At 51.2% G+C, this 13,478-nt stretch overlaps 1 protein-coding gene and 1 long non-coding RNA gene across 3 annotated transcripts in view; both read right to left on the reverse strand.

The window, feature by feature from the left end:
• The window catches only part of PRKCE (protein kinase C epsilon), a 501,657-nt gene that overhangs the window by 173,627 nt on the left and 314,552 nt on the right, over nt 1-13,478 (reverse strand). For both annotated transcript variants that reach the window (XM_040453847.1, XM_040453848.1), the window contains exons 3-6: nt 12,678-12,837; nt 10,559-10,593; nt 9,280-9,365; nt 5,097-5,226 (exon numbers count right to left, since the gene is read on the reverse strand). In XM_040453847.1, the coding sequence (XP_040309781.1) occupies nt 5,097-5,226; nt 9,280-9,365; nt 10,559-10,593; nt 12,678-12,837 (411 nt within the window). The remainder of the gene's footprint in view (nt 1-5,096; nt 5,227-9,279; nt 9,366-10,558; nt 10,594-12,677; nt 12,838-13,478) is intronic.
• LOC121016337 (uncharacterized) lies at nt 1,922-2,830 on the reverse strand. The gene is made up of 2 exons (XR_005784227.1): nt 2,784-2,830; nt 1,922-2,745 (listed from the first exon to the last, which is right to left on the reverse strand). It is a non-coding gene; the product is annotated as an uncharacterized LOC121016337 (long non-coding RNA).

Genomic DNA, 13,478 nt, shown 5'->3' on the forward strand with positions numbered 1-13,478 from the left:
AAAGAAAAGAAAAGAAAAGAAAAGAAAAGAAAAGAAAAGAAAAGAAAGAAGGAGGGAAGGAAGGGAAGATTCTTCCTTTCTCTGGTCTTTCCGGCTCCCCACAGCCACTCCCTAAAGCACGCCACAAAGGTGGCTCAGTTCACCATTTTCGTTGCAGTTCCCAGAAGGCAGGAGGGCAGCTGAGATTAGAAGCAAGCCCAGGGTCACCAAGCCAGAGTGACTCCTGCAACTGCTCAGCCAGGAGATAATAGAACCAGGACCGAAACAGCCTCCAAGACTCTAACCCTGTGATCTCGATGGGCCACAACTCCCCTAGGTCATTTGTCCCCAAACAAATTGACCCATTCTTCATCACTTCTTGGGGAGTAAGTGATACTCTGGCTCCTTAGCCCATGAAAGCAGCCTCGGAGCAGGGTGGTTATTAAGATGGGATCTCGGAGAAAGGCAGGGAGCCCGGAGGATTCTTTGGGAATCTCCCAGCCAGACTTTCCCCCAGGGTACCGTCACCCCTGCCTGGGGACAGAGATGCAATCAGAATGGACATGCAGGCACAGGGGGCCCACCTCACATGGGGATGACAAAACGCCAGCGCTTCTGCAGGTCCCTGCAGGGCACACTGAGCAGTGTAGACGGATCTGGCTTTCTGCTGCCTTGCTCCTCAGTGCCCGATGACTTCAGGGCAGCTGTGCTGGAAGATGTGAGTGTGGGGGGATCGTGGGCAGAAGAGAAATGGAAGGCAGGCTACGAGGAAGGTGAGAATGTGTATCTTCTTTAGAGACGAAAAGAAAAATCATAAGGTATTAGGTGTCTTTCCCTCCGGGGGGACTGAGTCCATGTGTCAATGGAAAAATAAAACACAGGTGCAAAAGGGGCTGGAGAGGTTCATGGTGCAGGTGAGGTCACATAGGGGAAGCTGAGCAGTTAAAATAAAGTGAAGAACTGGGGCACCTGGGTGGCTCAGTCGGTTAAGCGTCTGACTTTGGCTCAGGTCATGATCTCGCAGTTCATGAGTTCGAGCCCCACGTTGGGCTCTGTGCTGACAGTTCAGAGCCTGGAGCCTGCCTCGGATTCTGTGCCTCCCACTTTCTCTGCCCCTCCCGCACTCATGCTCTGTCTCTCTCTGTCTCTCAAAAATTGATAAACATTTAAAAATAAAGTGAAGAACAAGGATTCACATGCCTCAGGGGCTCAGTGATGCTGGCCCCTGAATGTCTGAAGCCAGTTTCTGGTCTAACAGTGGTTGGGGTGCTCAGGCAGACCCATGAATGAATCCGGAGAGAGACGCAGACTCTACGGGCACCTGAGTCCTAAGAAAAAAGGGATGAAATGTTTTGTCTGCGTACTTAGTGCCGGTGTTTTTCCACCCTTTACTAAGGAGCTCGGTTACCCAACAAGTGTTGGTGAGTGTCCTCCTTAGGGTCCAGTGCCTCCGGGCCATAGGCGGGGAGGGGGCAGCCCAGAGGACAGAGGTGGGTCCCTGTGGGTCCCTGCCTGTATCCTCCTCGTGCACTCCAGTTCTCCATCCCCCACCAGTAAAACAGGGTGGTTATGTTCCCTCTACCCGGCCGACAGAGGGACGGTCTTTAGGGGAATACACACACGACCCACGAACCCACAGGGCTCAGGCAATTTTAGGCTGAAGGGAGATTAACCAAGACAGCCCCGTGGGTCCTTCCCTGTAGACCCAAGCTCTCAAGAAAACGGTTTCACTGAAAATACGTGACCCTATTCACAGAAGGGGGACAACAAAGCTGAAGGCATGGGCCAGGGGACCAGGGCCCCAGCCTAGGGGACCAAGCCAGCATGATCCAGCGAAGGTGGGAACCTGATGGAGGCTTCCAGAGCAGGAGAGGGCATGGAGCAGAGATCGGAGGCAGGTGGGGTAAGCTCTGGCCCCACAGGAAGGTGCTCTAGGCCCCTGGGCAGGTCTCTAATTCCTGGTTTCTTTTTTTTTTTTTTTTTTTAGCAATCATAGCAGCAGAACCAGACTCAGACCCAGGCAAGAGGGGCCCCTGCTCTGAATCCTGCTGGCCTCTTCAGACCATTACCCTCCCTACAGGGTAAGGGGTCCGCAGGAGCAAAAAGACATGAGGTTGAGAAAGGATCAAAAGGGAGAAGTAAACACAGGAGATCTGGAACAAGGAAAGCATTCTGTAGATACCATGGGGGTGGATTCAGGTCACTGTACATTTGTCAAGACCCAAAGAATGTCCAACTTTAAGAGTGAATCCTAACGAAAGCTAGGGACACTGGGTCCCCAGGGTCCTACTGTGGCAATGGAGGCTCAGCCATCGTAACAAACGTACCACTGGTGGGGGGCACATTGATGGTGGGGAGGCTGTGTGTATGTGGGTGCAGGGGGTATATGGGAAGTCTCTGTACATTTCTCTCACTTTTGCTATAGACTTAAAGTTGCTCTAAAAATAGCCTGTTAATTAAGGGTGGGGGAGAGGTAGCCAGGATAGGGAAGGAGTAAGAGGGAGTGACCACACCACGGTAACAGGGGAACAGGAGAGGGGAGACCTGCGAACGTGTGCTGGGGACCCTATATTCTGACAGCCTTGGCCTTGAAGTCTGTGTGGCCTGCCTCCCATCCGCTGCTCTGGGCTCCTGGGAACAGGTATCCTTGCTGTAGGTAGCCTCACTGTCCCCTTCCTCTGCTTGAGCTGGCATGAGAGCGTTTCCTGCCAAAACAGCTGAATACATGTCCCTGAGTCCTGCCTTCTTCTAGGGTCATCCTAGAAGCTACATCTTGTAGATCTTCTACATCTTGTAGAAGCTACAAGCCTACAGCCCTGGCAGTGACATCTGGGTGCCTGGGAGGCTTTCTTAAGATGTCAATATTTATGAGATGATGGTATTTTCATTTAGATTCCCCACATTGATCAGTAGTAATATATTTACTGAAACCCAGACATGGCCTTATCAGAGTCGCATCCAAAGCAGCTCTGTGCTTCCCGGCAACCCCACTCAACAGCCCCTAAAAGCATCACTCCTCTGCCAACAACACTCGAGAGTCCTGCTCCACTCACTCCCTCCTCTTCCACTGTTTTGATGTCACTTAGTGTCAAGAAGGATTTCGGGCAGGCCCTGCTTCTTTGTCTCAGGGTCGTGTGCGGGAATGCTGGTCTGAAAGTCTGGAGAGCTCACCCAGGACAGATGTGTGGACAGCCAGAACTTCCTCCTGCCCCGAATCAGGGTGCCCTCGGTCTCCAGCATAGCCGCTTCCAACCTGCACCACCTCTCACACCCTCCACCCACTCCTTACACCCACTTTAAAAGGGATCTCCTCGTTCAGAAGACAAGGGGACTCTCGCACAATGCCCTCAACAGAGTCAGAACTTAAAGGGTCACTTTGTGTCCTCACCTCCTACCCCTGACACAGGAAACACATCCGCACCTGTGCCTGGCCTCGAGACTTCCTGTCCACCTGGCAGGAGGGGTGTCCATCTTTCTCCCCAAGGCCCACTCCTCTCCCTCCCAGCTCACTAATCTCTCCTATTCTCACGGTCTTTTCCCTCATTACCTTTTTTTAAAACATTCTGAAAATACTTCATCTACAGCCTCCACACTTGGCCTTCAATCCCACCAAGACACCTCCTGTCAGGAGGTCACTAGAGGCCTCCTGAGAGTTAAATCCAACTCCATGTTCTACTTCTTACCTTGAATGACCTCTTGGAAACATCTGGCGCCACTTATCACTTCCTTTGAACATTTTTAAATACTCTCTCCCTCTTTGTCTTCCGCGATGCCTTTCCTCAAGACCTTTCCTCCTACCTTTGAAGTCCCGCCATAGCCTCTGCAGGCTCATCCTCGAATGCTGGTAACCTTCCTCCCCCAAACCTCAGGGTGTTACCCTCTCTCTCAACGCTCAGGTTCTTCCAGGGATGAACTTTATAGCTTTAAGTACCACCTACTATACCTGTAACTACTACATTGACAAATCCCAGGTCTGGATGCTCACCATAGCCTTCACCCCAAATTTCAATGAGAACGCCCAAAAGTTAGCTCTGGTAGACTTCACACAGGCACCTCAAAGGTAATATGTCCTCAACTCAACTCCACCATCTTTGCCTCTAGCCTGATCTCCTCTCCTATTTCCTCTCAGTGAATGGTGTCACTGCCCTCCCAGCTGGATCTGGTCACACATCCAACAAATCACTCCTCAGTATCTCTTAAGTTACTCTCCTTCTCTTTATTCCCTCTACACCTCTAAACTTTGTTTCCAGTCCTCATAATTTCTCATTGGGATCCTTCAATGACTGGCCTGTTCATGGCCTCCAGTTTCCTTTTTATCCTTTACCTTTAATTTTTCCGTAGTGGGAATTTATTAATAATATATTCAGTACAAATCCCAACAGTTCATGAATGTCCAATGCTGCATGCCAACTGGACCAGCCCATGAAACTAAGCACTCCATTCAGATCCCCAGAGCATGTTCCCTCCTCCCCACATTATTATGTATTGTTACCCATCTCATCCGAACAGAAGACAATTCGTGAGCAGGACAACAGGAAACAGAGGAAGGAAGTCGAGGCTCAAGAGTCAAGGTTCAAACCTTATTTTTACTCATAAGCGGTGTGGCATGAGCAAGTTACTTAGTTGCTGAGCCTCAGGGTCATAGGAATAATATCACCTATGGAACAGACCTATGAAGGATCAATAAGACGTCTTGGGTGATAGGGTCCTAACATGGCTCCTCCCAAGAGTAAGCTCGGAACCATGGATCGTGACAAGGTATTACTTCTTTCGGGTCCTCTCTCCAGAAATATTTCTTTCTCCTCTGCTCCAACCTATCTTTTCCTTAAATTATTTCTACACTTTTATGGACTCATCGTGTTGCTCTGCCTTGTTCATGGTCCTGATGGAAGAAGCACACCTCCCCCCTCCACATCCGCTCTGTGGAGTTTCTTTGGCCGCCATCTGCACAGCGATTGTTTAACGAATTCACAAGTAACTAATAAGAGCCAAATAAGGGTTTGGGCTCAGTCCTCTGGCCAGACCTGGAACTTACTGGGGAACAAAGATTTTTCAAAAAGGAGACCAAGGGGACACACGAGTACGGAAGGGTGAGGGCAGGGCATGGGGCGCCTTACCTTTGCACTGCAAACCCTGCCGTAAGAGGCCCCAGAGCAAGGACCCACAGTGGTCGCAGAAGGTGGGGACCTTGTAGTTGTGGATACCAAACTTGTGGGGCATGTTGACGCTGAACCGCTGGGAGCCCACCTGCAGGGACGGCAAAACACAGGGTCACTGCCAAGCTCATTCACAGCCCGGTGTGCTTAGTGCTGGAGCTCCCAGAAGGCATGACCGCTGAAGGGGGCCAGGTCCGAGCGGGGCTCTGGAAGCTTCCCTGACAAACGAGGTGAAGAGAACCTCCCTGGACCTCCGCTCCTGATGCCTGTAACTCATTCTCCACCTATCGGTTTGACCTCGCGAGGGCAGGCCTGCTCCCCTGTGTGGTCCCTCCAGGACCGCAGGCTTCAAACTCTCACGGTGCACAGCACCCACTTCGTACCTCATGTTTTGGCTGTTGAGGAGATGTCGCCGTGTGCTTTTCAATGCCGCTTTGGGCATGGAAGCTGCACCTGGGCAGTCTTTCAGCAGCTTGATGGTGGGCGGATTCCATAAACACCCTGAAAACCCAGCACAGCTGTGGAGACTGTCGGCCATCCATTGGGACAATCACTGTGGTATGGAATGCTAATGCAGAGTCGTGACCACTACGGGCACTAAGCTACCAGTGCTGGCCACAGGCCAGGCACTACCATCACAGTGAAGCCTCACCAGCACCTACGGGCTAGATGCCATCATTAGCCTGAGTTTACAGACGGGGAAGTTAAGGCAGCATGAGATTAAGAAGCATGCCTGGAAGCTGAGGAGTGGCAGAGCCAGGATTTGATGCCCACAAGTGTGAATTCAGAGCCCAGGCCTTTTAACTACTCTGTTGCCACTTACCCGTTACTGAAAAGGGGTAAAGACAAGGTGGCAAGACGGATGGGGAAGGACTGGAGGATGAGTCGGGGAACCTGATCTGCAGGCCTGGGTCCGCCACCAACCAGCCGTGAGGTCTTGGACAAGTTCCGTGACTTCACGGGGCTGCAGATTCCTTACCTGGGCAAATAAAGACAGCACCCCCTATCCCACCTAATGTCACAGGGCTGTGGGGTGGACAAGACACACGGAAATGAGGGGTCATCAGCATGGTCCACCATTTTGGGTCTCCTGTGCCCCTCCGTGGAGCCACTCTCCACCTATGTCCCTAGCGAAGCAGCCACATGAACCAGGTCCCCCTCAAAACGGGCAGGGACCAACACCTGAGACCCCATGGACTGGGAAGAAAGTCGCTCTTGTTACATTGGGAATCAGGGGGTACAAAGCAGGCCGCAAAGAAGCTGTCCTTGGCTCGCTGCGGACTGGTGAATGAAAGGCCCCCATGGGGGGGGGGGAGCATCAAACGGGGGAAAGCGAGACACAGACATGACAAAGGTGTGGATGCAGACTTGAGCACAAATGTGGAGGCGTGCCTGTGCACACGCACACGCACTCAGGGTCACTCGCCTTCGCAGCAAGGCACAGAAAGTCTGATTCTTCCAGTGGGCCAGAATTTTACTGACCCCAGCTAGAGACGCATGGGCTATCGATTAGGGTCTTGCCCCAGTACAAGATCCCCTGATTTACTGAAAACAATTGCGCCCACCCCTCCTTAGATGCATAGCTTAGGTGTATGTATTAGTGAATATAGTCACCTCACCTCTATGTGTGCCTGCCCACCCCGAAGGATGTACATCATTGTACCCACCCTCTTCCTGCAAATGCTGAAGATGTGGTGGACCTACGTGGAGAACAGGGTCGTGGGTCCCAGGACGAGCCTCACAGGGATATGGGTGACAGACAAAGGTTATCCAGGAACTAGGAAGTTCAGGGAGGGGTGGGGAGAGCTGTGTGACTCTCAGCTGGGCTCCCTAAGGACCGGAAGGTGTCGGAGAATGGTGGGAGGTGGGTGGGGCACGTGCAAGAGCCACAGAATCAGAGAGGCTGCGAAACGGGCACGAGAGCGCACGCATCGGGGCCCAGCTGTGCACACACCGCTCTACCAAGGAAGACCAGAAACGGGCGAGCGAAACCAACCCGGAGCTCATGGGGAGGAAGAAAAGAGCAGAAAGACAAAAGTGGAAGGTTAAAAAGTGAAGGGGGGGAAGGTAACACGAAGGAGAGCTTTCCTTGGTCACCACGCTCAGAAGTGCGGGGAGAGGGGTGTCAGGAGTGCTAACCCCCGGATGCAAAACAGGGAGAGAACACCAGCTGGGTGCTCACGGTGTCCAAGTTCCAAAGCATCCGATCAGAGGAAGACCCTAGACATTTGGTGTTTAAAGCTACGTGTGTGCACGTGTGTATGCACATGCAGGCAGTTATGGGGGGAAAAATGAGCTCGAAGGATGCTCCCCAGCAGTGCTATATTGGGCAGAGGGCATGTCGGTCGCCCAGGTATGCTGCAGTACACCAGTGCTAAGGGAGACCGGTCCTGGGAGCAGCGGCCCACAGCCCCCGTCCTCAAGCCTTGACAACTCATCTCCCTTGGGAGACCCGCCGAGTGTGGGAACACACCTCACCGGTGACTTCGATTCACTGCCAGTATGCCAGGAAAGACAGAAGAACTCGGTCACAGACTAAGCTGCTGTGGGTATTTCAAATCTCAACCCTCTAACCCTCATGGCGAGGGCTCATGTGAGACTTTTTCTCTCCAAGGAGACAGGAAAAAGCTGGAGAAATATCCAGGGGCTCTCAGTGGATGAAACCTGTGAGATCCTGGAGGGCAGGAGTTGTGTGTTCCTCCTGGTTCTGAGGGACATGTACAGTAGCTGGTATACAGGCAGTGCTCAGAGGACTGTCCGGAGGAAGGAACAGAGATGGACAGCGAGCCAGCCACGTACCTCTCATTTACTAGAAGAGTAACAAGGGTGACAATCTATTCGGGTTATGATCCTGGTGCCGGAGCCAGGAGGCCCAGGTAGGGACGACCTGCAGTTTCCACCATGACAGTAAAGCTCCTGCAAACAACTTTAGTGCCCTGGGCTGCCTGCCCCTTGGGGACATGGAAGGTTCTACCCTGGGCTGCCTGCCCCTCGGGGACATGGAAGATTTCACCCAAGCTTTGTCCCTTGCTGCTTTCTGGAGACCGCGTGAAAGCAAAGGGAAATGAAAGATAGGAGATGCTTCAGATGCAAGGATGCCATTTGGTTGAATTATTTAAGGAGTAGAAGGTCCTGTAAGTCATTCCTTTTGGAAGACACATTAAAAATCCACTTGATTATGAAGCCACCTAGGGTCTCTCTGACCCCCAATTCTAATGTCCTATGACTATAACTGTATTTATTTCACCGAGAATTAAAAGCATGCCTTTGAAATCAACTGTTGTGACAACAGATAACATCCAAACTCTCAGTCACGCTCTTCTCCCACTTGCTTAGTTAGGAGGACTCTACCTTCACTGTTGAATCACCTTGCTTCCTTACCCCTAGCGACCTTCCCTAATAACCAATCCAATACTAGTTGGTAAGGATAAGAGACAATGAAGTCTGGCGGTCAGGGGCTCAGACTCTTCTAGAACAGACCATCTGGGTTTGAATGGGGCTCTTTCACATAGCAGCTGTGTGATCTGGGGCAAATTAATTTGACCCCTCTGTGCTTCTACTCTCTTTGTTGCAAAATGAAGATGGTAAGTGCATTGATCTCATTAAAACTGTTATGAGATTAAATAATATTCGATGAAGTACTGAAATCGGGACATGGGAAGTACCCAGTGAATGTTGGCTCTTATTATTACTGTGGCTATTTCCACCTCCTTAGTGTTTCTTGGGTCTGCTGCTTCTACTCCGTTCCCCCATCACCTCATAAAGAAAGGTTCTTGCTTGTGCATTGTCTCACACTGTTTATAAACAGTGTGGAGCTACTGACATGTCAGCTAGCTACTTTTCCGTTCCAATGAGATAATGACATAAACCAATTCACATTTTCCTCACAGGCTTTAGCTCTGGGGTCACACGGCTCTTGGCACAACATCCAGAGACGCGAACCTGACTCTGAGCCACGCTCATTCTGCAGAGTGTGCCTCACGCTGGAAGGCTGTAGACAACTGCTTTAATTTTGATCAAACACAATGAAGAAGGCAAGGAGAGCTCAGAGAGATAAGGATTTTCTTAGGGAACCTGGAGGAGGCAGGGGAGGGTGGGAGTGGCAGAGAAGAAAGCCCAGAATTTCAATGTTAGAAATAGTTACCTCGTCGGGAGTTTCCTGTTTCTTTAATCCCGCACACTTCGTAATTATGAGCTCATGGCATCGCTTGTGGACCACGCAAGTGCAAACTGCAAACAGCAAAAAACGGAAGGCTGAGCGACAAGTGGGGGGTAGGGAGGTGCCCAACCCAAGATTCAGCTCTGAGCAGAGGGCTGAGGGGAGCCACGCCCCTTCTGTCACCAAGTCTTAAAGTAATATCCTGGCTGAAGCCCTTCGTGCTTCGTCATTTCAAAGCACTTTGCCATCAGAGCCATTAGGGTTTCCTAAATGCTCTGGAGAAGAATGCACCACTCACACCCAGAGGGCGTCAGCACTTTTCTCTAGTTCCAGAAGTACCGATCAATTTCCCTGCTTCTTTAAGCCAAGGTCAGGGAACAGTTTCCCTTCCGTGAAGCAGGTCTATTAAAGGTACTGCAGCAGCCTTGTGGTCCACTCTGGAACGTCAATGTTGCGATAGCAAACACTGCAGCAGGGGAATGGATGTCTTGTGGCACAGGAGTTCCTAAGCTTTTTGATCTGGCTGTGCCCTTACGTGCCGAACATTTTTGTTTAATTTCATAGCGGCCTGTAGCTGTGTCATCAGTGTCATGGGGCAGTGTGGTGGAAGAGGTAAGCAACTGTTTGTACACGTGATACCCTAAGGACATGGGAAGGTCCAAAAGAACCTATCCAAGTTCCCCAGGGGTGAGACCCAACTTAACCAGTGGCTGACATGACCACAAGCGCATATCCACCCTCCAGTCCTGGACAACCTGACCTAGCATTTTTGCCAAAGAACCAGAAATAAACAATCTGCAGTAACTTCAAGTGAGTCTTAAATGCTTAAGAGCTAAAGATTCCACAGTAGACACTAAAAAAAGAGAACCAGCAAGGGCCATTGGGTGATAGGAGTGAAACGAGGTGAGGGAACTTCTCCAGGGAGCGAGAGAAGGAGGGAGCAGACAGGAGACATAAAGCCCAGCTCCTTGTAGAGTGGGGCCTCCAAAGGGCACTATTGTGTCTCACCAGGAAAGATGCTAAGACCCCTAGGACACCTGGAGACGGGTGGCACCCCCAGGTACTCTGCTCTCATATGTGAATGCAGGAGCCAGGGCCAGGCAGGGACAAAGAAAAGCAGGGTCTTGCTTCTCAGGGAGGGACCATAAGCAGGCAAACAGTATGGAGCCTTCAAATGTTGTCAAACCCAGCACACGCTTCCCGTGTCACTGATCCCGATAGGCCTGTGGGCCCCCAAGGATTTAGTTCATACAATGTCTCTTACCTTGACACTGGTATCCCTGCTTTCCTATGACACCCCTGAAAAGAAGAATACAACCTTTTAATAAAATTTAGGAGGTAAAAAACCATACAAAGCCACCCCATTCTGGCCACCACCCACAATGCACTGAGTACACGGGAGGACCAGCTAGTGGTTTCACGCCCACTTGCAGGGTGCTTTAAAATCGGCATCAGAGGGTAGACCCAGTGCTTGGGATGAATATAGAGTTTGGTCAGTATCAGGTCTTGGCTCCCTAGACAAACAGCCATGCCAGTGGGGCCATTAGTGTTCTGGAAAGCCACAAAGACTCTGTCTGCTCAAGGCAGGCCTTGATTAGTCAAACGTGCTGTTCCTTGTGGGTAATCATGTAGGCAGGCTGCAGCTTATAGATACATTTCCTGGGCATTCCAGAAGCAGTCAAGAGTTCCAGGTCAGCCTGTGGCCAGGACTAGGGGTTCAGTGTACTCTGTGGTGAAGGCCAATGTTAGAGGTTCCCTCCATGGCAGGCGTAGGGTTCCCTGGAGCAGGGTTTGGGTCAGCATGGATGGACAAGATGGACCATCTGGACCAATGGACACAGAACAATCCAACCAACCTGGCCTGGGCCCTGTCCTCAGTGAACCACCACCAAATGGCCAGGGGGCAATCTGCAATTCCCAGCCCAGCAAGAGCAGCCAGACGCCACTTGGGGGCAGTGCCTCAGGAAGCCTAGAGCCCCGTGGAGCTCACCATGGGCTCAGAGGAGAGCTGAATCCATAAATCTCAGCACTCACAGCCTACTCCCTCCAAACACACAACTTATGACCGAAATACAGAAAATGGAGGTCAGAGGGCAGAAGCAGCCTTGGGGGTGAAATGTATCTGTGGGTGGGAGTGGGGTGTTATTTCTGCTTCCGTCGAGTTGAGTTTGCTCTGATCTGCACCGCCTCAGATGCCCATGCCAACCTCGGTGGCTAGTCCTGGAAAACCACAAGGACAAGACAAGCCACTCCTGGACACCTTGGGAATCCGGGGGGTCCTCAGAGTCCAATTCAAACATCCCCTGGCATGATCCATGCTGCAGACTGGCCTCACTCTTTCTCCGCCACACAGGATCCAAGTCTACCGGCAAACTTCAAGAGCTCAGAGAGGTTGCCAGAAAGGCTGGTGGGATGTCAGAAAAAGCTTTCCGTCGGGCCTCTGACACTTCATACCTGGGGGATGCCAGACTAGTCTTGTTTTCCTTTCTGAGCCTCGGCACTGTTGTTAACGAACTGGGTTTGATAATACAAAGCTTGTAGGACACTGGGAAGATTGAATTAGACATTTTCAGTGCCTAAGAGAAAGGCTGGCACATGGTAGGTATTCCTTAAAATCCCCCCTCCAATACCCAAGCAAGTGCCCCTTATCCTTCTCCACTTCCTCAAAAGGCCTACAACCTGTCTCTGCCTACCAAATCCCAGTCATCATGAAAAAAGAAATGCCACCTCCTCTAGGAAGCCTTCCCTGAGCACTCCAGCCAATGCTCTTCTCTCACTCCTCTGAAATCTGGCCACCCTGGTAGCACCACTGTTAGAACAGTTATTAACAACTGCTTGGAATTACAGGTATTGGCAATCAAGTATTTTTTAGGCTTTGTAATGGAAAAACTCAGATGTATACAAAAATAAAGAGATAAATGTAACGGGTCTATCACCCACCTCCAACAATGATCAACACGTGGCCAGTATTATGTCCTTTACCCCAAGCCCCTGTCCTCTCCTTCCAGATCATTTTTAAACAAATCCCAGACACATGATTTGTAAATAATTAAGCTTGTGTCTCTAAAAGAGAAGGATTCTTAAAAAAAAAATACATCACAATATACCATTACTAGTTATAAACGTTTAACTCCTTAAACGTGATATGTGATATGATTCTAAGTATTAAGTCACCAGGAACCATGGTTTGTTCTTCCCATTTATCTCCCCTTCCCAAGCACTAAACATTCATTTAGCCTTCCAGAAAAGTCTTCTCCAATCAAATAGAGGACATAAAGCACATCAGCGCTTTAAAAATAAAGTTTCTATTCTCCGACACCGCTTCCCCGACTCCTTGCCTCAGAGAAGGCATAGCTAGAAGTTCCCAGGAGAGAGGGCCTTACCAGATAAAATCTCTGCAGTGAGAGCAGTAGGTGGGCTGCCGAAGGTAGGTGGCCATGAACTTGTGGCCGTTGACCTGGTGGACCCTGCGCCTGACGGCCCCCTGCCGCTTCCTGGGCCGCATGCGCTCCCTGAACACTCGCTCTTCATTGTCTTTAGGGGCTGGGGAAGGACAAGAGCAGAGAAGAAAACACAATCTGGGTTAGCACACCTCACAAGAGACCGCCCACCCCACTCTCGGTGCCTGGAGTGGGAGAGGCGTGGGGGCAGCATTCACCAGCTGAGGGGCTCCGGGGTCTGAGCCTCGCTGCCCAGCCCCAGCAAGGGAGCACCACTCAGGGCAGGAAGGCCCAAAGCGTGCCTTTCCCTGCACCAGTGGTGCCCTCCAAATCCATCCCAATCCCAGTCCTGCCCTGGTCCTGTGGCTGCTCCATCCCCCGGCTGCAAGGGTGTGGGAACCCAAAGGCTCAAGGTGCACACTTTATTGCAGCTTCTTGCAGTGTGACCTTAGACAGCGGCGTTTCCCTGCCTGGAGCCTCTGAAGGCCTGGCCCTCTGTAAATGGGAATAAGAGTGCTGAAAACACAGGGTGCTGTGGAGTCGGTGGTGTGAGCCCTCTGCACCCAGCTGCCTGGCCCAGAGAAGCAGCCACCAAATCTGACTTTTCTTCCTTCCTCTCTTCCAGCCTAGGACAACCAGGAGCCTTTTCCCGAAGGTCAAAAGGAAAGGGAAATATAACACTGTAAGAGCGGTTTTCCAGAAGGCTCAAGACCCACCACCGTGGACTTGAAGACCTCACTGGAG

Source organism: Herpailurus yagouaroundi, unplaced genomic scaffold, assembly GCF_014898765.1.
Source record: "Herpailurus yagouaroundi ecotype Mexico unplaced genomic scaffold, PumYag 210, whole genome shotgun sequence".
NCBI lineage: Eukaryota > Metazoa > Chordata > Mammalia > Carnivora > Felidae > Herpailurus > Herpailurus yagouaroundi.